We start from the raw sequence: 22,695 nt of genomic DNA on the forward strand, positions 1-22,695 counted from the left end.
CATTGTCTCTGATTGGGAACCATATTTAGGTAGCCTGTTTGGTGTTGGGTTTTGTGTGTGATTGGCTCCTGTGTCAGTGTTTGTACCACACGGGACTGGTTTCGGGTTTTCACATTTATTGTTTTGTAGTTTGTTCATGTATAGTTTTTCTTATTAAAAAACCATGAACTTCAACCACGCTGCGTATTGGTCCGCCTCTTCTTCGACGGAAGAACCCCGTTACACTCCAATCCAAAATTAAATCTAGAATCAGCTTCCTATTTCGCAACAAAGCATCCTTCACTCATGCTGCCAAATACACCCTCGTAAAACTATCATCACCGAAGTAATTTACAAAATAGCCTCCAACACTCTACTCAGCAAATTGGATGTAGTCTATCACAGTGCCATCCGTTAGTCACCAAAGACCCATATACCACCCACCACTGCGACCTGTATGCTCTCGTTGGCTATTCGTCGCCAAACTCAATGGCTCCAGGTAAAGCTCCACCTTATCTCAGCTCACTGGTCACCATAGCAATACCCACCCGTAGCACGCGCTCCAGCAGGTATATTTCACTGGTCATCCCCAAAGCCAACACCTCCTTTGGCGTTCTCTCCTTCCAGTTCTCTGCTGCCAATGACTGGAACAAATTGCAAAAATCACTGAAGTTGGAGACTTATATCTCCCTCACTAACTTGTCAGCTGTCAAAGCAGCTGACCGAGCACTGCAGCTGTTCATAGCCCATCTGCAAATAGCCCATCCAGCCAACTACCCACAGTGGGGCAAAAAAGTATTTAGTCAGCCACCAATTGTGCAAGTTCTCCCACTTAAAAAGATGAGAGAGGCCTGTAATTTTCATCATAGGTACACTTCAACTATGACAGACAAAATGGGGAAAAACATTTCAGAAAATCACATTGTAGGATTTTTAATGAATTTATTTGCAAATTATGGTGGAAAATAAGTATTTGGTCACCTACAGACAAGCAAGATTTCTGGCTCTCACAGATCTGTAACTTCTTTCAGAGGCTCCTCTGTCCTCCACTCGTTACCTGTATTAATGGCACCTGTTTGAACTTGTTATCAGTATAAAAGACACCTGTCCACAACCTCAAACAGTCACACTCCAAACTCCACTATGGCCAAGACCAAAGAGCTGTCAAAGGACACCAGAAACAAAATTGTAGACCTGCACCAGGCTGGGAAGACTGAATCTGCAATAGGTAAGCAGCTTGGTTTGAAGAAATAAACTGTGGGAGCAATTATTAGGAAATGGAAGACATACAAGACCACTGATAATCTCCCTCGATCTGGGGCTCCACGCAAGATCTCACCCCGTGGGGTCAAAATGATCACATGAAAGGTGAGCAAAAAATCTCAGAACCACACGGGGGGGCCTAGTGAATGACCTGCAGAGAGCTGGGACCAAAATAACAAAGCCTACCATCAGTAACACACTATGCCGCCAGGGACTCAAATCCTGTGCCAGACGTGTCCCCCTGCTTAAGCCAGTACATGTCCAGACCCGTCTGAAGTTTGCTAGAGAGCATTGGGATGATCCAGAAGAAGATTGGGAGAATGTCATATGGTCAGATGAAACCAAAATATAACGTTTTGGTAAAAACTCAACTTGTCGTGTTTGGAGGACAAAGAATGCTGAGTTGCTTCCAAAGAACACCATACCTACTGTGAAGCATGGGGGTAGAAACATCATGCTTTGGGGCTGTTTTTCTGCAAAGGGACCAGGACGACTGATCCGTGTAAAGGAAAGAATGAATGGGGCCATGTATCGTGAGATTTTGACTGAAAACCTCCTTCCATCAGCAAGGGCATTGAAGATGAAACGTGGCTGGGTCTTTCAGCATGACAATGATCCCAAACACACCGCCCGGGCAACGAAGGAGTGGTTTCGTAAGAAGCATTTCAAGGTCCTGGAGTGGCCTAGCCAGTCTCCAGATCTCAACCCCATAGAAAATCTTTGGAGGGAGTTGAAAGTCCGTGTTGCCCAAAACATCACTGCTCTAGAGGAGATCTGCATGGAGGAATGGGCCAAAATACCAGCAACAGTGTGTGAAAACATTGTGAAGACTTACAGAAGACGTTAAACCTCTGTTATATACCCTTTGTTTGACCAAATACTTATTTTCCACCATAATTTGCAAATAAATTCATTAAAAATCCTACAATGTGATTTTCTGGATTTTTTTCTCTCATTTTGTCTGTCATAGTTGGAGTGTACCTATGATGAAAATTACAGGCCTCTCTCATCTTTTTAAGTAGGAGAACTTGCACAATTGGTGGCTGACTAAATACTTTTTTGCCCCACTGTACCTCGTCCCCATATTTGTTTTTCTGCTCTTCTGCACACCAGTATTTCTACTTGCATGTCCTCATCTGCACATCTATCACTCCAGTGTAAATTCCTAAATTGTAATTACTTCGCCACTATGGCCTATTTATTGCCTTTCCTCCTTACTTTATTTGCACACACTGTGTACAGATTTTTCAATTTGTGTTATTGACTGTAGTTTGTTTATCCCATGTGTAACTCTGTTGTTGTTTTTGTCGCACTGCTTTGCTTTATCTTGGCCAGGTCGCAGTTGTAAATGAGAACTTGTTCTCAACTGGCCAACCTGGTTAAATAAAGATGAAACAAATAAAAGTGACTATGCAAGTAGCAGCAGTGTACAAACAAGGGGGGGAGGATGTCAATCAAAATAGTCTGGTGGCCATTTGATGAATTGTTCAGCAGTCTTATGGCTTGGGGATAGAAGCAGTTAAGCAGCCTGTTGGACCTAGACTTCGGTACCGCTTGCTGTGAGGTAGCAGAGAGAACAGTCTATGACTTGGGTGACTGGAGTCTTTGACAATTTTTTGGGCCTGCCTCTGACACCACCTAGTATATTGGCCCTGGATGACAGGAAGCTTGGCCCCAGTGACGTACTGGGCCGTACGTACCACCCTCTGTAGAGCCTTACGGCTTACGGCAGTGATGCAACTGGTCAGGATACTCTCCATCGTGCAGCTGTAGAACTTTGAGGATCTGGGGACCCATGGCAAATATTTTTGGTCTCCTGGGGGGAAAAGGCATTGTCGTGCCCTCTTCACGACTGTCTTGGTGTGTTTGGACCATGATAGTTTGTTGTTGATGTGGACACCAAGGAACTTGAAACTCTCGACCAACTCCAATACAGCCCTGTTGTTGTGAATGGGGGCGTGTTCGGCCCTTATTTTCCTGTAGTCAACGATCAGCTCCTTTGTCTTGCTCACGTTTAGGGAGAGGTTGTTGTCCTGGCACCACACTGCCAGGGCACCACACTGCCAGGTCTCTGACCTCCTCCCTACAGGCTGTCTCATAGTTGTCGGTGATCAGGCCTACCACTGTTGTGTCGTCAGCAAACTTAATGATGGTGTTGGAGTCGTGCTTGGCCACGCAGTCGTTGGTGAACAGGGAGTACAAGAGAGCACTAAGCACACATCCCTGAGGGACCCCCGTGTTGAGGATCAGCATGGTAGATATGTTGTTGGCTACTCTTAACACCTTTGGGCGGCCCGTCCGAACCTTCAGGATCCAGTTGCAGAGGGAGATGTTTAGTCCCAGGGTCCTTAGCTTAGTGATGCGCTTTGTGGGCACTATGGTGTTGAACGCTGACCTGTAGTCAATGAACATCATTCTCACATAGGTGGGAAAGGCCAGTGTGGGAAAGGCCAGTGTGGAGTGCGATTGAGATTGCATAATTTGTGGATCTGTTGGGGCAGTATGTGAATTGAAGTCGACCAGCCTTTCAAAGTGCTTCATGGCTAACGAAGTGAGTGCAACGGGGCGGTAGTCATTTAGGCAGGTTACCTTTGCTTTCTTGGGCATGGGGATTATGGTGGTCTGGTTGAAACATGTAGGTATAATAGACTCGGTCAGGGAGAGGTTGAAAATGTCAGTAAAGACACTTGCCAGTTGGTTTGTGCATACTCTGAGTACACATCCTGGTAATCTGTATGGCCATGCGGCCTTGTGAATGTTGACCTGTTTAAAGGTCTTGCTCACATCGGCTACGGAGAGATTGATCACACAGTCGTTCAGAACAGCTGGTGCTCTCATGCATGCTTCAGTGTTGCTTGCCTCGAAGCGAGCATAAAAGGCATTTAGCCCGTCTGGTAGGCGGGCTAAATGTTTGCTTATGGCCTTATACAGCTCGTTGAGTGCGGTCTTAATGCCAGCATCGGTTTGTGGTTATAAATAGACAGCTACAAAAATTTTGATGAAAACTCTCTTGGTAGATAGTGTGGTCTACAGTTTATCATGAGGTACTCTACCTCAGGCGAGCAATACCGAGACTTCCTTAAGACATTGCGCAACAGCTGTTATTGACAAATAGATACACAACACCACCTCTCGTTTTACCGGACGTAGCTGTTCTGTCCTGCCGATGCACGGAAAACCCAGCCAACTGTATATTATCCGTGTCGTCGTTCAGCCACAACTCGGTGAAACATAAGATATTAGAGTTTTTAACGTCCCGTTGGTAGGATAGTCTCAAACGGAGCTCATCCAGTTTATTTTCCAGTGATTGCACATTGGCCAATAGAACGGATGGTAAAGGTGGGTTACCCACTTGCCAACGAATACTCACAAAACACCCGGATCTGTCTTTTCTTCATGTGAATGACGGGAATTTGGGCCTGGTCCGGAACAAACAGTAGTCAAAACTAGTGCACTATATGGGGAATAGGGTGCCATTGGGATGCAGAATTATTACCCAGTAGTAAGCAATCCTCTGTTTGCCTGGTGTGATCTTGACTCTGGCTTGCTGTCACTAAACCAGGGGACCAATAGAAGCAGGCTGATCCTTGGCCTCTCAGGACTCTCATCACCATGGCCCTGCAGTTTGAGATGATTTGATCCCCTCACGGCACACACTGATGTACACAGAGACTTACAGACACGTAGCTACTCTAATGCCTCGCTAAGCTCTTCCTAATGCACTAGGCCTCTGAGGCTCCCCTCGCTGAATCCCCCGATACCACAGAACCTCCCAGAGAAAGACAGAGCAGTTCTAGGATTACACTGCTCTAATAAGTATCTATTTCCCCCCACAGTTTGCATAGACCCAGCGAGGCTCTGACGGTATGGACTTGGAGAGGATCTGGAAATCTCATTACAACTGAGCAAATATGTGAGGCATAATAATAAAACACTGGCTATTAAGTTAGAAACAAATTACAATTTGATAGAGAAAGACGTGGTAATGGGCAGTAGATTGCAACTTGTCAAGTAAACGACGCATGAAGGGGCCTGTTGGAGATGGAGATGGCACTACCCGTCATTAACTTATTACATCTGCCTTGGGGTGGCGAGTAAACAACTGGAGACGCCTCAAGCTCGAAGCAGCAGGAACTCACTCACTTCAATAGTCTTCACCGTTATTGGGTTGCAGATGGGAGAACTTCGACAGAAAATAAAATTACTCCGCAGAGAAAACGAGGCAGGGGATTATTAAAGGAGAGTGGATGGCTGGGGAGAGAGGGAAAGAGAGAGAGGGGAGAGAGAGCGAGAGAGAAAGAGGGGGTAAAGAGAGGGGGAGGGAGAAAGAGGGGCTGTTCAAACCAGACGCCAGAAGCACTTAAGATCGGGCGAATCACTAACGAGCAGGAGACAAGGATTGGAGGAAAAGAGGAATCTGTGACTTTGATTATTGGCTGTTGGAGGGAGAGACAGCTCTTCTGTTGGAGGGAGAGACAGCTCTTCTGTTGAAGGGAGAGACAGCTCTTCTGTTGGACTGAGAGGCAGCACTTCTGTTGGAGGGAGAGGCAGCTCTTCTGTTGGAGGGAGAGGCAGCTCTTCTGTTGGAGGGAGAGGCAGCTCTTCTGTTGGAGGGAGAGGCAGCTCTTCTATTGGACTGAGAGGCAGCTCTTCTATTGGACTGAGAGGCAGCTCTTCTGTTGGACTGAGAGGCAGCTCTTCTGTTGGAGGGAGAGGCAGATCTTCTGTTGGAGGGAGAGACAGCTCTTCTGTTGGAGGGAGAGACAGCTCTTCTGTTGGAGGGAGAGACAGCTCTTCTGTTGGAGGGAGAGACAGCTCTTCTGTTGGAGGGAGAGGCAGCTCTTCTGTTGGAGGGAGAGGCAGCTCTTCTGTTGGAGGGAGAGGCAGCACTTCTGTTGGAGGGAGAGGCAGCTCTTCTGTTGGAGGGAGAGACAGCTCTTCTGTTGGAGGGAGAGGCAGCTCTTCTGTTGGACTGAGAGACAGCTTTTCTGTTGGACTGAGAGGCAGCTCTTCTGTTGGACTGAGAGGCAGCTCTTCTGTTGGACTGGGAGGTAGCTCTTCTGTTGGAGGGAGATACAGCTCTTCTGTTGGAGGGAGAGGCAGCTCTTCTGTTGGAGGGAGAGGCAGCTGTTCTGTTGGAAGGAGAGGCAGCTGTTCTGTTGGAAGGAGAGGCAGCTCTGCCCTGAGAGAGGCTGTTGGAGGGAGAGGCAGCTCTTCTGTTGGAGGGAGAAGCAGCTCTTCTGTTGGAAGGAGAGGCAGCTGTTCTGTTGGAAGGAGAGGCAGCTCTGCCCTGAGAGAGGCTGTTGGAGGGAGAGGCAGCTCTTCTGTTGGAGGGAGAGGCAGCTCTTCTGTTGGAAGGAGAGGCAGCTCTTCTATTGAAAGGAGAGGCACCTCTGCCCTGAGAGAGGCTGTTGGAGGGAGAGGCAGCTCTTCTGTTGGAGGGAGAGGCAGCTCTTCTGTTGGAAGGAGAGACAGCTCTTCTGTTGGAAGGAGAGGCAGCTCTTCTGTTGGAGGGAGAGGCTGTTGGAGGGAGAGGCAGCTCTTCTGTTGGAGGGAGAGGCTGTTGGAGGGAGAAGCAGCTCTTCTGTTGGAGGAAGAGGCAGCTCTTCTGTTGGAGGGAGAGGCAGCTCTTCTGTTGGAGGGAGAGACAGCTCTTCTGTTGGAGGGAGAGGCTGTTGGAGGGAGAGGCAGCTCTTCTGTTGGAGGGAGAGGTAGCTCTTCTGTTGGAGGGAGAGGCAGCTCTTCTGTTGGAGGGAGGTGCAGATCTGTCCTGAGAGACCCGGGATCCTCCAGCCTCCTCCAGTCCATTCAGAAATATCGGAGACAAATGAGGGCAGCGCTTGTTCCCAAGGTCAACCCCCACCTCTGCCAGTGGTCACGGGGGTCCGCAATTCTAATTCCTAATACACTTAAGAGTAATTAAAACCCATCTCTAAGAGAGGAGGAAAAGTCGATACAACTTTTTTCAGGTGCTAATGAGATGCTAATTTGATGGCCCCGCTAGGAGCAATGAGGTGCGGGAAAACTCAAGGACAGGAACGAGATTTATTCCAGGTTTTTTTCTGCTGTTCACATTTTTTATGCGTTCGGTTGGGTCTACTAGCTCTCTTCATTGGGTATCCTAGCTCTCTTCATTGGGTCTCCTAGCTAGCTCTTGTCATTGGGTATCCTAGCTCTCCTCATTGGGTATCCTAGCTCTCCTCATTGGGTATCCTAGCTCTCTTCATTGGGTATCCTAGATCTTGTCATTGGGTCTCCTAGCTCTTGTCATTGGGTCTCCTAGCTCTTGTCATTGGGTCTCCTAGCTCTTGTCATTGGGTCTCCTAGCTCTTGTCATTGGGTCTCCTAGCTCTTGTCATTGGGTATCCTAGCTCTCTTCATTGGGTCTCCTAGCTCTCTTCATTGGGTCTCCTAGCTCTCTTCATTGGGTCTCCTAGCTGTTGTCATTGGGTATCCTAGTTCTTGTCATTGGGTATCCTAGCTCTTGTCATTGGGTATCCTAGCTCTCTTCATGGGGTCTCCTAGCTCTTTTCATTGGGTCTCCTAGCTCTTGTCATTGGGTATCCTAGCTCTCTTCATTGTGACAGTTGCAATAAGGGCCTCATCAGACACATTCTGTGGTGTAGCAGTGAAGCTGAACACCCCAGGTTGTCCGATGTGTTGATGTTTGAGTGTCATTTCAAGCTAGCTCCCAACTCCCTATCATTTCCAGTGCTCCTTTTCCCCTGTGAGTTGTTTTCAAAGAGAGGTTTTCAGAGAGAGCTTTTCAGAGATGAGCATATAGCTTCACTACTTCGCAGTACCACGTACGGATAGCCCAGTTCACACTGCCTCATGCTTCCTGTGAGTCTGCTTCCCAAATGGCACACTATTCCCTATAGTGCACTACTTGTGGACAGGACCACAAGCTCTGCTCAAAAGTAGTGCACTACAAAGGGAATAGGGTGCCATTTGGGAGGCAACCACAGTCAGAGCAGTTTGTGTACCTCCCCACTGCGCCTGCTTTCCCTGGACCCAGCCAGTCGTTCCAGGGGTGCTCGCTGTCCCACTTTCCTTACAGGCAGAGGAATTGACATCACAGACTTTCTCTCCCTCCCTCCTTGTCCACATGTTTATTCTGCATGTAGCCAGATACTGCTATCCACATATATCACCCAAGTCTCTGGGAGTCTGAGCAATCAAGGCTCCTCAACCCTCGTTCATGTACCCACTAACCAAGACTGCTCTCCAAGACTGCTCTTCTCTCATGTTTTTTAACTGGAGGTTCTCTTTGGACTTCTAAGTGACTCCCCCTGGTGAACCCTGATGGTTCCTCTGGCTCTTTCAGGGTGCCAGTTTCTCACTGGAGTGCAGTGGAGTAATGGTGTGTGATGAAACTGTAGAGACAGTAATGTGGTTTGTGATCCCTGCCCTCCAGGGTCTGTGTAGTGGAGACAGCCGAGAGAAGCTCATTTGTGAGTGTGTTGTTTTGCCTTCTCCCCATATGCTGGGATGTAAAGAATACTCCAATGCCTAGGTTCAATCAGTTCAGCATTAACCCAAAATAACCGACAACTTCAAGGCATATCATTTATTTTGTTTTGGCAATGTCGGAGTTGTAACTGCGTTGAAGCTGTCAAATCGGTGAATGGTTGCTCCTCTTGTGATCATTGTCACAAAACCACACCCATCCCTACATCCCACCCACGTTAGAAGTTTAGAACAAGAAAGGCTATATAGAAATAATGACACTCAAATTTAAAATCGTTAGAATAAGTATTGATACCAACCTAGTAGCAGTGTAGATTACAACACATTCCAGGGTTTGAGTTTGTATAACACAGCTCCAAGGGATTTCTACCTATCGCAATGTCCTCTAGGTCCATGGTTCCCAAACTTTTTATAGTCTCGTACCCCTTCAAACATTCAACCTCCAGCTGCATAACCCTCTAGTGCCAGGGTCAGCGCACTCTCAAATGTTGTGTTTTGCCATCATTGTAAGCCAGCCACACACACACTATACGATACATTTATTAAACATAAGAATGAGTGTGAGTTTTTGTCACAACCCGGCTAGTGCGAAGTGACAAAGAGCTCTTATAGGACCAGGGAACAAATAATAATATAATAATAATCAATATTTAACCATCTTTCGTGTAAAACATTATTTATTCATCGGAAATTGTGAATAACTCACCACAGGTTAATGAGAAGGGTGTGCTTGAAAGGATGCACATAACTCTGCAATGTTGGGTTGTTTTGGAGAGAGTCTCAGTCTTAAATAATTTTCCACACACAGTCTGTGCCTGTATTTAGTTTTCATGCTAGTGAGGGCCGAGAATCCACTCTCACATACTGTAGGTACGTGGTTGCAAAGGGTATCAGTGTCTTAACAGCGCAATTTGCCATGGCAAGATACTCTAGTAAAATAAATAAAACAATTCAAAACATCTCCTGCCATATCACTGATCTGTTGTTTGTTGAAGGCGTTGTCGGTATAGTTTTTTTGCCCTTTTCCTGCAGCATTGTCCCAGCCATATCCGCGGCAGCAGGAAGAATTAAGTCCTCAAAAATAGTATGCAACTTGCCTGTCCTAGCCACTCGGTAGCTCACTGTTGTGTCTTTGCTATGCCGGATTAAGTGATATGACATGCTATTTTATAAAATAATTTCTCTAATTAATATTACCTGATTAAACTAATCATGTAAATGTAATTAACTAGGAAGTTGGGGCACCACGAAATAATGTTTATACAGCTGTTGTCTTCCGAATAAACTCTTAAAGACCTGGTAATCTTTTAAATCTATAGCAGTCAATTATTAATCGTCACCTTATTCAGTCTCATCTGAATGTGGTAAAATTCTTGGTTATCTTCACGAACCCTGGCTAACAAGTTGAATCAGCAATACAAAATTTGGTTTAATTATTTATTTACTAAATACCTAAATAATGTCCCTAGTGGACGGAACCAATATGATGGCTGGTTACACAAATAAATGGGGTTGGTTTTGAATGAAAGCGCGGGAAAACTAAAGAACAAAAGGATTGGATCTCTATCGGACCTCATGAAGCTATGCGATCGTAAATACAGAATCTTATGCATTCTAAATAACCGCCCATTTGGAAAATGCACAAAATATTTACTCTGAGCTGTGCTTCGATAGATTGGTCATAGACGGAAGTCTGGGTTGCCCAGCAGAGATCTCCCTTGTCCTTTGAAGAATATGTCTTGTGGTAGAACGGATACGTTGTAGTATCGTCGTCGTGTGGTAGAACGGATACGTTGTAGTATCATCGTCGTGTGGTAGAACGGATACACTGTAGTATCGTCGTCGTGTGGTAGAACGGATACACTGTAGTATCATCGTCGTGTGGTAGAACGGGTACACTGTAGTATCGTCGTCGTGTGGTAGAACGGATACACTGTAGTATTGTCGTCGTGTGGTAGAACGGATACACTGTAGTATCGTCGTCGTGTGGTAGAACGGATACACTGTAGTATCATCGTCGTGTGGTAGAACGGGTACACTGTAGTATCGTCGTCGTGTGGTAGAACGGATACACTGTAGTATTGTCGTCGTGTGGTAGAACGGATACGTTGTAGTACCCTGTCTTTCTGAAGAGATTGTCCGTCCTTTCCTAGCCCACGTTTACAGCTGCTGCTAACTCGACGTCTAAGAGGTATCACTTCTTTAGTGAAGAGATCAAAGTTCATACCAAGTTGCCATAATATAAGCTCAGGCTATATTCTGGCTGGTATAGTCACATTCATCCTTCCAGCGTGGCGATCATCACCTCCACGTTGATATTCGCCCTTTATATGTATGGACAGTAGTCCTCATGTCATCGGGAACACAATGTTAATTTCGTTAGGTTGTAGTCGTTCAACCATTCGTAACCAGAGCTCACGCTGAGGTTGGCTTAGTTCTGTAGTTGATATTAGCCCTTTAAACATCTGGACAGCAGTCCTCACGTCATCGGGAACACAATATTGACTTTCGTCAATGGGCATTTGTAGTGGTGGAGAGAAGGGCGTGTTTCATAGTTCACAATCAATGCCTGTTCACTTGGGCAGGGCCACTGAGTGAGCATAGTTCACTTTTGAAAACAATTCTCTCATTTAGAAGGAAAGATTACATTTCATCTTTTCACAAATAGTTTCATATTTAAACATTTAAATTGCACAACAATTCCATGTGAATCTGATAGAATGTGTAGACTTTCCAACTAGAATGTGTAGACTTTCCAAGATACAGTTTGTTGTCCTATCGTCAGTAATAATTTCTCAGACGTCAACTGATCTGTCATAATATTCTTTAAGTACCAATCCAACTGGTTGGTTCCGTTCCCAACCTTTTGATGTTACCAGACTCTCTCTATGTTAACAAAGGGCTTTCCAAGAGTCAAATCTTAGAGTAGAGAGAGAAAGGGGGGAAAGGCATTCATGGGGCTCATAAACCTCACCAACAGGGCAACGTCATGACATCACCATATAAGACGCTTCTGGCCCCTTCTTATTAATGGTATATGTTTCTTTTATACATGTCTTACTACTCGAAAGTCATCTTAATTCTCGCTCAAAAAACTAATCTGGCTTATTTTTCTAATTGTCATGTTTTGTTTCTAAATGTCTGCGCAAGAGTGAAGGTTTCATCGAGTTGTGAGAGAGTACTTTTGCACATATAACACACTGTGGCTGAGGAAAGGCACTACTCCCAATATAAGTGAACCCCAAATCAATGTAGTTCTCATCATATTTGCGCCTCTTTGATGGTCCAACGTCCCTGTCTGTTGTTCGGTGCTTTCCCGTGTAAGGGGGCAGTAGCTCTTCGGCTGCATCAGATTTACAACTGTCAGTGTCCATGTTAGCTGGGCTAACAACAAATGTAGAATTATTGAATTATTATTATTGGATGTGCTCGTGGAAGCAGAACAACTTGTGTCGTCGATAGGTGCAGGTGTAGTACTGCTGGTAATAGCAGTACTACCAGTAGAGCTGGTATGTGTCTCTATGGACGCGGGCCTTACTTTTTAATAACCATTTATCAATTTTTGAGCAAATGGAATGAGCAGCAGCTACGGACATACGGACCGTTAGTGGAATTCCTGTGAGAGAGTAACGGTTAATGTGATTGGATGTTAATTATTTGACTAGGCTACCTGTATCTGACATTGTGTTGTTATTTCGCTGAATACTAGATGGTTTCATTTTATTTTTGGCAGTGAAAAGAGGCTACTCAGGTGAGAAAAAAAACTCACCCAAATGTATAGCCCCGTTGTAAAATATAAATGGACTGTTTGAAAATGTGAAGGTTTTTTTTGTATTACAAAAATGTGAATCACCCTAACCCTGACGGTATTGCGTAAATGTTATTGCGGGTTAAGACTGAACTGACTGAATCTTCCACATTTAATTGAACACACTTTAAACAAAATAATTTGTTCTGCTCTCTCGTCTCTTTTTGAAGACAAATTGTGTCCCCAACATTCCCTCCCTAATGGTTGGTTCAAAGTGAGGCTATTGCGCCTCCTCCTCCTCCTCCGCCTCCTCCTCCGCCTCCTCCGACCTTTACCCATCACTGAAACTGCTCTAAAGCACACATTACTGCAGTAACTGGAGATGTCAGTCACTTTGAAGGAAATGGCAAAAACCAAACTCCTCCACTGATTAGCTTTTTAGTGCGGCTGATCGAGTTGACAACTCTCCTTCTCTCTGAGGCACTTTTCACTCCATAAGGTAGGCTACTATAATAATAATCACCCAAGACACTTCACCGGTATTAAAAAAAATGAAAATATATAATCAACCTCAGGCTCGGCAAAGGCTTGCAGCAGCTGATGATAATAACAAGTTCATCAGAAATATCATATTTCATAATTGAGGAAATTAAATTCTCAGCATGCCTGCATCAGCTTTTCATTTTCAAAAGATTAGAGTTCAAGATTAGCATCGCTGTCCTACTAAGGCTGAAGGATTGTCAATTTTAAACAACTTGGACAACATCAGGCCTTTCAGTGAGAGAGGCAATCATTGAGAGTGAGAGGATGGAGGTAATGATGAATCAATATGAATTTGGCTGGTCCATCAAGTCAAAATACATGCTGCAATCTGACTATCATACTTTATCATTATGCAAATATTTTGCTGATCTCATTCCACAAAATCAAACTTCATCCTCAAACTTGTAGCCCAGCAGAGCATCATATAACAGCACAGGTTTTGGCTCTGAACCAGAAAATGGGGATACCACTGCTCATTCAAAGTAATAGCTATCCGACCCCCATAGCATGATGTCACATAGAGATCTCACAAGAAATTTGTGAACATTGACAACACACCAAGGTGTACCCGAAGACGGTCTACATTCGTTGGAACACCTGCACTGTTAACAGACAGCCAATAGGTAAAAGTTGCATAGTTGTGTAGTTGAGTGGTAACTCCAAGCACAGAGCCCTGAAGGTTGTGAGTTCGATACCCCAGACCACCTTTCCAGTTAGCTATCTCTCCTCCTGCCCTACTTCCCCATCTTGTTCTGTATTGTCTGAATAAATCCTTTTAAAAAAGGAGGAAGGAATTCTGCTCTCCAAAAAGAAAGGAATGGTGCAAAAGCAACACTGAACCATGCTTGAGAGCACCAGCTGTTCCCAGACGACTAGGTGATCTTGCTCTCCGTAGCTGCGGGGCCAGACGGAATACCAGGATGCGTACTCAAAACATGCGCTGGAATGTGTCTTCACTGACATTTTCAACCTATCCCTGTTATACCAACATGTTTCATGCAGACAACAATAGTCCTTGTGCCCAAAAATGCGAAGGTAACCTGCGAAAATGACTATCGCCCCGTAGCACTCACATCTATAGCCATTGACGACAGATCAGATCAGCATAGTCCCATCTAAGCTCATTACCAAGCTCAGGACCTTGGGACTGAACACATCCATCTGCAACTTGATCCTGGACTTCCTGAAGGGCTGCCCCCAGGCGGTGAGTGTAGGCAACAACACATCCGCCACACTGACCATCAACATGGGGGCCCCTCAAGGGTGTATGCTTAGTCCTCTCTTGTACTCCCTGTTCACCCACGACTGTGTGGCCACACATGACTCCAACAGCACCATCAAGTTAGCTGACGAAACAACAGTTGTAAGACTGATCATCGATGACGATGATGCAGCCTACAGGGAGGAGGGTCAGAGACCTGGCCAAGACAATAACCTCTCCCACAACGTCAGCAAGACAAAGGAGCTGATCGTGGACAACAGGAAATGGAGGGGCGAGCACACCCCCATCGATGTCGACGGGGCTGTAGTGGAACGGGTTGAGAGCTCCAAGTTCCTTGGTGTCCACAAAATTGTCAAAGCAAAACAAGCCATAGACTGTTCTCTCTGCTACTGCACGGCAAGCGGTACCGATGCACCAACTACCTGCATTGACCCTTTTTTACACTAACTTTCTTGCACTGACTCTATGCACGTACACTGGACCCTATCCACACACTCACACATACTTACACTGACACCCCAACAAACACATACACACACGCGCTACACATGCCCACACACATAACATTAGCACACATGCATAGTGACACCACACACACACATACTTTCATATTCACCACATACACTGCTGCTACTGTTTATTATCCATCTGTTGCCTAGTCACTTTACCCCTACCTATACAGTATGTACATAGTTAACTCAATTACCTCGTATCCCTGCACATCAACTCGGTCCTGGTACTCCATGTATATAACCATGTTATTACCTCGTACCCCTGCACATCAACTCGGTCCTGGTACTCCATGTATATAGCTATGTTATTACCTCGTACCCCTGCACATTGACTCGGTCCTGGTACTCCATGTATATAGCTATGTTATTTTTACTTGTTATTGGTATTTGTTATTCAATGTGTATTTATTCCTTGTGTCACTATTTAAATTATTATTATAATCTTTATCTTTAACTCTACATGTTGGAAAGTATGCATTTCACTGTTAGTCTACACCTGTTGTTTACAAAGCATTTCACTGTTAGTCTACACCTGTTGTTTACAAAGCATTCACTGTTAGTCTACACCTGTTGTTTACAAAGCATTTCACTGTTAGTCTACACCTGGTGTTTACCAAGCATTTCACTGTTAGTCTACACCTGTTGTTTACAAAGCATTTCACTGTTAGTCTACACCTGTTGTTTACAAAGCATTTCACTGTTAGTCTACACCTGGTGTTTACCAAGCATTTCACTGTTAGTCTACACCTGTTGTTTACAAAGCATTTCACTATTAGTCTACACCTGGTGTTTACAAAGCATTTCACTGTTAGTCTACACCTGTTGTTTACAAAGCATTTCACTGTTAGTCTACACCTGTTGTTTACCAAGCATTTCACTGTTAGTCTACACCTGTTGTTTACAAAGCATTTCACTGTTAGTCTACACCTGTTGTTTACAAAGCATTTCACTGTTAGTCTACACCTGTTGTTTACAAAGCATTTCACTGTTAGTCTACACCTGTTGTTTACAAAGCATTTCACTGTTAGTCTACACCTGGTGTTTACCAAGCATTTCACTGTTAGTCTACACCTGTTGTTTACCAAGCATTTCACTGTTAGTCTACACCTGTTGTTTACGAAGCATGTGATAAAATAAAACGTTATTTGATTTGAAGTGACCTCAAACTTATGAAATGTCAAACTGTTTTTGAGAGGTCATACTTATATCACAGAACACAGTTTACAGAGGGAAACAGACTAAACAAATAACTATCTATATGGAGATTCCTGATGATACCTGCTTCTAATCAACAGGTATGAGGGAATAGGAGATCTATTCCTTGTTACTCCCGATGCAGAAGCAGCTTGTCATTTGAACAGCCCCCGAAAAACCTGTGACAGAGTCATTACTTTCACCATTGTTCGGCAAAGTTGACTTCAAAAGGGCAAACCTCTGATGCAGTCTGAGTTAAGAGAGAGGCAGGTGATGGGGGGAGGAGGAGGAAGAAGAGAGGGGGAGAGAGAGAATACTACTCCAAGATGGGAGATGGAGAGGGGGAAGGCCTTTGATCTGAGTGCACAAAAGAACAAAAGAGACAGAGGAGCACAGAAGATTGCAAAGAAGGCATGTACTCAATTCCCAATAGAAAAGAGACAGAGTTGTAAAGAGAGAGAAAGAGAGAGAGAGAGAGAGAGAGAGAGAGAGAAAGAAAGAAATAGAGAAAGAAAGAGATAGAGAGCCAGAGTTGTAGAGAGAGAGAGAGAGAGAGAGAGAGAAAGAGATAGAGACAGAGTTGTGAAGAGAGAGAGAGAGAGAGAGAGAGAGAGAGAGAGAGAAAGAAAGAAATAGAGAAAGAAAGAGATAGAGAGACAGAGAGAAGGGGAGAGAGAGATAGAAAGAGACAGAGATGAGGGGAGAGAGAAAGAGAGACAGAGGGGGGGGGGAGAGAGAGGACAGGAGAGAGAAAGAGAGACCAGAGAGGACCGGAGAGAGAAAGAGACAGAGAGGACCGGAGAGAGAAAGAGACAGAGATGGGGGAGAGAGAAAGAGATCAAACAAAACAGGACAAGACCAGCATGTTCTAGTATTGATTCCACTCGGTGGGTTGTTTAGGGAGTTCTTTCAAGTCCCATCCTAAACCAATTAGCATCGAGTTTCTTCTAGGGAACTGGAGTCAACCACAGTGGCCGTCTCTAACATTGTTAGCATGTAGCTTACAACCAAGTCAGCCAAGCCCTTTGCTCCACATTGAACATCAACTTTTAATTGGCATGTCAAGATGATGGCGTGTCATGCTAGTTGCTACAAGAGTTTACCCATTGTAAAGTATAGTCCTGTGGGTCCATGTTCTCTTGTATGTCAAAACTCTCACCACAGAACAGACTGCCTGCTGAGAAGTAACAGTATCTCTCAGTAACTGAAAATGTATCTTAAAAAGTTAAACATGTACTGTAAATGCAATACATTTTCATTAAGCAGCAGCAACCATTTTAAAGAAGGGCAAAACAAGATGGTGATAGCCTAGTTGAGACAGGAAACTACTGTTCTGATCCTCCTAAATTGTCATCATGACTCCACCCAAGTTCAAATGAGATGTTGGGGCGGCAGGTAGCATAGCGGTTAAGAGTGTTGGGCCAGTAACTGAAAGGTTGCCGGTTTGAATCCCTGGGCTGACTAGGTGCATTTTTTGAATGTGCTCTTGAGCAAGGCACTTAATCCTAATTGCTCCTGTAAATGGCTCTGGATAAGTGTGTATGATGGACAACAGTCAGGACACACATTAGAAACATTCTCACCTTGGAAGACAGCTGCGTTCTGGATGATGAGGAGTTTGAGCGGTGCGCTGACTGTCTGCAGGCCTGACTCCATATTCTGCCTGGCAGTCATCTGGTAACGTTCCTCCATCCTCCTGGAACAGCAAGTCAGGCCCTTGGGCTGGCACACCTGCAGGTCTGCACCTGGACAAGAGGAGGCAGGAGAGACATTTGTGTGTCCCAAATGGCACCCTATTATATGTACAGTGCACTATAGGCCCTGGTCAAAGGTTGTACACTATTAAGAGAATAGGGTGGCATTTGGGACGCAACAGTGGATAAGTTGCCCAAACACGCTGATCTAAGGTCAGTTGAGTGTTTCCCACTACTAGTGAAAGTTACGATTCGGTGAGGGTAAGCTGATCCTAGATCTGTACCTACAGTATGGGCAAGGTCTATGGGCAGTTTGTTTGCAAGAGATCACATTTGCGAATTGAGTCTAGCTACCATGTGAGCAGGCAGCAAACAGCTTGCATTTCCAACTGGAGTCCAGCCTCCTCTGAGGACTATGTGTTTTAGCGCACCTGAAACCTTACATTGAAACTCAAAAGTTCAATTCAAATTAACCCTTTAATAACAATTCATTTAATTCCATTTCCCCTGCTCTTTGCAAATAATTGGGCTGTAGTTCCTGTTCACAGTGTTCACAGTGAGTAAAGAATGTGAAGATTTCCCCAACTATGAGATGAAATGAAACCCATCCTATCTCTCAACTTGCATGTACTAAGTAATCTGACAAACATGAGAATGTGTGGAAAGACTGAGCTTTTGTTTTCCTTTTGAAACTTCTAAAGCTGAGTGGTGAAAGAGGAGGGTCAGACAAATCACTTTTTGCAGGAACATCCTGCCTGTGTGAAATACTCAAAGACATGACAAATGGTAGGTTGATACGCTAACAGCTTTCATCATGACCACTGCTTCTGAAGGTTGTTTAGAAATAGAAGTCATAATTGGATTTGCAGGGTTCTTTTGAAAGGTGGACATGTAAGTCATTGAAAGAGAAATTGAAGTGACAAGGATGTTTTCGTCGGACACTGTACACATATGCCCGGGTCAAAGAAGAATTGCCCCAAAGAAATGATTTTAATGTGAAAAGGTAAATAAAGATTATGGTCTGACTTGTATCAAGGCTACCCTCAAACACAACCGTTGACCTTGTTGAATAGTTTACCTTTAACTATATCAAAGTTACAAAGAAATATAAAACAAAATATGTGTGGGGTGCTCTGATAAACACTGTGAATCAAGAACTCACCTCCCACTGGGCAAAAACTGGTTGATATGAACAAAACCTTCCATACATGTTTGGCCATGGTAGAGTGTTAGAAATTCACTTTTTGGACCTGAACACCAAAACATTCAGGAGATAGAGGTGCTCAAAGTTGACCCATTTTACACACCCCAATATTATATTAATCTTCAAAAGTAGTAGAGAGCCCACTCTGTCCAAAAATAAAACGAGCTGGTTACCTTCAGTCACGCAGCCTCCACCACATTGTAATGCACTACAGGTAGAGTATAGTAATGTGGAGCAGAAATGTGCAGACCTGACGAATAAGTAGGCATGACGCACATTCACATTCATAATCACAATTAGTATCACAATCACATTCACATTCACAATTAGTATCACAATCACATTCGGAATCACAATCATATTCACAATCATATTAATATTCACAATCACAATCACAACTACATTCACAACCATTAACAACCACACCTCTTTCACTTCCATGAAAAAACGAATAGTAATCTGCAGAGGAGGGTGAGGGCTTTTTAAACAGATCTATCTGAGAGAACTACCCAATACTGGCTGATTGATAGCACAATAAACAAACATCAGGAACTGTGGTTGACACAAGGTTGGTAGAACTGTGGTTGAGACAGGGTTAGTAGAACTGTGGTTGAGACAGGGTTGGTAGAACTGTGGTTGAGACAGGGTTGGTATAACTGTGGTTGAGGCAGGGTTGGTAGAACTGTGGTTGACACAAGGTTTGTAGAACTGTGGTTGAGACAGGGTTGGTAGAACTGTGGTTGAGACAGGGTTGGTATAACTGTGGTTGAGGCAGGGTTGGTAGAACTGTGGTTGAGGCAGGGTTGGTAGAACTGTGGTTGAGGCAGGGTTGGTAGAACTGTGGTTGAGGCAGGGTTGGTAGAACTGTGGTTGACACAAGGTTTGTAGAACTGTGGTTGAGACAGGGTTGGTAGAACTGTGGTTGGGGCAGGGTTGGTAGAACTGTGGTTGAGGCAGGGTTGGTAGAACTGTGGTTGAGACAGGGTTGGTAGAACTGTGGTTGAGACAGGGTTGGTAGAACTGTAGTTGAGACAGGGTTGGTAGAACTGTGGTTGAGACAGGGTTGGTAGAACTGTAGTTGAGGCAGGGTTGGTAGAACTGTGGTTGAGACAGGGTTGGTAGAACTGTGGTTGAGACAGGGTTGGTAGAACTGTGGTTGAGACAGGGTTGGTATAACTGTGGTTGAGGCAGGGTTGGTAGAACTGTGGTTGAGACAGGGTTGGTAGAACTGTAGTTGAGACAGGGTTGGTATAACTGTGGTTGAGACAGGGTTGGTAGAACTGTAGTTGAGGCAGGGTTGGTAGAACTGTGGTTGAGACAGGGTTGGTAGAACTGTGGTTGAGACAGGGTTGGTAGAACTGTGGTTGAGACAGGGTTGGTATAACTGTGGTTGAGGCAGGGTTGGTATAACTGTGGTTGAGGCAGGATTGGTAGAACTGTGGTTGAGACAGGGTTGTTAGAACTGTGGTTGAGGCAGGGTTGGTAAAACTGTGGTTGAGACAGGGTTGGTAGAACTGTGGTTGAGACAGGGTTGGTAGAACTGTGGTTGAGGCAGGGTTGGTAGAACTGTGGTTGAGACAGGGTTGGTAGAACTGTGGTTGAGATAGGGTTGGTAGAACTGTGGTTGAGGCAGGGTTGGTAAAACTGTGGTTGAGACAGGGTTGGTAGAACTGTGGTTGAGACAGGGTTGGTAGAACTGTGGTTGAGGCAGGGTTGGTATAACTGTGGTTGAGGCAGGATTGGTAGAACTGTGGTTGAGACAGGGTTGTTAGAACTGTGGTTGAGGCAGGGTTGGTAAAACTGTAGTTGAGGCAGGGTTGGTAGAACTGTGGTTGAGACAGGGTTGGTAGAACTGTGGTTGAGACAGGGTTGGTAGAACTGTGGTTGAGACAGGGTTGGTATAACTGTGGTTGAGGCAGGGTTGGTAGAACTGTGGTTGAGACAGGGTTGGTAGAACTGTAGTTGAGACAGGGTTGGTATAACTGTGGTTGAGACAGGGTTGGTAGAACTGTAGTTGAGGCAGGGTTGGTAGAACTGTGGTTGAGACAGGGTTGGTAGAACTGTGGTTGAGACAGGGTTGGTAGAACTGTGGTTGAGACAGGGTTGGTATAACTGTGGTTGAGGCAGGGTTGGTAGAACTGTGGTTGAGGCAGGATTGGTAGAACTGTGGTTGAGACAGGGTTGTTAGAACTGTGGTTGAGGCAGGGTTGGTAAAACTGTGGTTGAGACAGGGTTGGTAGAACTGTGGTTGAGACAGGGTTGGTAGAACTGTGGTTGAGGCAGGGTTGGTAGAACTGTGGTTGAGACAGGGTTGGTAGAACTGTGGTTGAGATAGGGTTGGTAGAACTGTGGTTGAGGCAGGGTTGGTAAAACTGTGGTTGAGGCAGGGCGTACTAGCAGACAGGTTTTTTACTCTGAGAAATGACACAAAATCAATGCAGAACATGATGTAAGGTAAAGGGGTTGATACCACAATCCATAGGAAAAGGTCATTGTTGCACAGTATAACAGAAATGCTTTTTTCTCCTCGATCTGTTTCAACAATAGATCTTCAGAGCTCAAATCGATATTGGATGGAGCCCAGGCAGTAATGAAAAGACAAAACACATTAAGGTAACATGGAAGGGAGTTAGAATGGCCAGTAAAGCAGAGGAGACAGGCACTTTATAATAAATCATTTTACTGAAAAAAAGACACCAATAATCTTTATTGCAAACATACATACTGTAGCTAGCTAACTCACAGGTGGATCCAGGGCCACATCAGACTGAAAGATATAATGACTCTCTTCCCATATATCGGTCAACAAGCACCTTCAGTATGCACACTGACTGGCCTAATATCTTAAATCAATAGCTTCAAAGGAGTCCTGACAGATAAAATCAAGTTAATTTCAGACTGCAGGGACAAAATGATTAAACTGTCAATACCACCCTGGGAGAGGTAAGCGCGTGTGGAGGGGGAAGAGAGACTAGAGGATTTAGCAATTATCTTCAGCAAAACAGACAGTTTCATCTGCCATTTTGCAGATGATAAATGTATTTCATTACAGAAGTTGAGAGCAGTGGGGAATAAGTCCAGGTAGTCTGCAGGGAAAATTAAAACCTAAAAATGACACATTCTACATAAAGCCTTTCTGACAAGACAGACCACTTGGGACCAACATCCACCTCTTCTCCTTTACTATAGTCCTCCTCCTCCTCGTCATCACACTGTTCTGCTCTGAGCGTGTTTCACTCAATCTTTTACACTGCTGCCAAAAGCTCCACCTTTTTTAAGGCCAAACAGACAGACCATTTTCAGGCCATACAGACAGACCGTTTTCAGGCCATACAGACAGACCATTTTCAGGCCATACAGACAGACCGTTTTCAGGCCATACAGACAGACCGTTTTCAGGCCATACAGACAGACCGTTTTCAGGCCATACAGACATACCGTTTTCAGGCCATACAGACAGACTGTTTTCAGGCCATACAGACAGACTGTTTTCATGCAAGCAGAAAGCCCTCCTATTATCATGTTTTGCTTTGTGTATAGTCACTTCATTAAGGAAAAATATGTAATATATGACATTTTACATGATAATGCCCTCCAACTTCCAGTTAAATGCAAGATGACACCCTCATCAAATTTACTCCTCTCAATCAATATTCTGCAGTTGTAGTTCAAATATTCTACAAGTTAACAACATTATTTAATCTGTTCTAGTTCCTCAATGTGTTTCCACAATGCATACAGTGCATTCAGTGATTGCCCTCCCGTCCCATTATCCTCCAGTGCCATTGTCTCCTCCCGTCCCATTGACTTCGCCCTACAGGTCCCCTGGCCTCTGACTGTCCTCCCGCCCCATTGTCTTTTCCCTG

General features: G+C 44.7%; 1 protein-coding gene across 1 annotated transcript in view; it reads right to left on the minus strand.

Annotated features, from left to right (window-relative positions):
- Positions 1–22,695, minus strand: part of gpc3 (glypican 3) — a 376,009-nt gene that overhangs the window by 336,066 nt on the left and 17,248 nt on the right. The window contains exon 2 of the mRNA XM_036969955.2: positions 17,515–17,676. Coding sequence (XP_036825850.2) covers positions 17,515–17,676 — 162 coding nt within the window. The remainder of the gene's footprint in view (positions 1–17,514; positions 17,677–22,695) is intronic.

The sequence above is a fragment of the Oncorhynchus mykiss genome, chromosome 25 (assembly GCF_057628025.1).
Source record: "Oncorhynchus mykiss isolate SJ-2025 chromosome 25, ASM5762802v1, whole genome shotgun sequence".
NCBI lineage: Eukaryota > Metazoa > Chordata > Actinopteri > Salmoniformes > Salmonidae > Oncorhynchus > Oncorhynchus mykiss.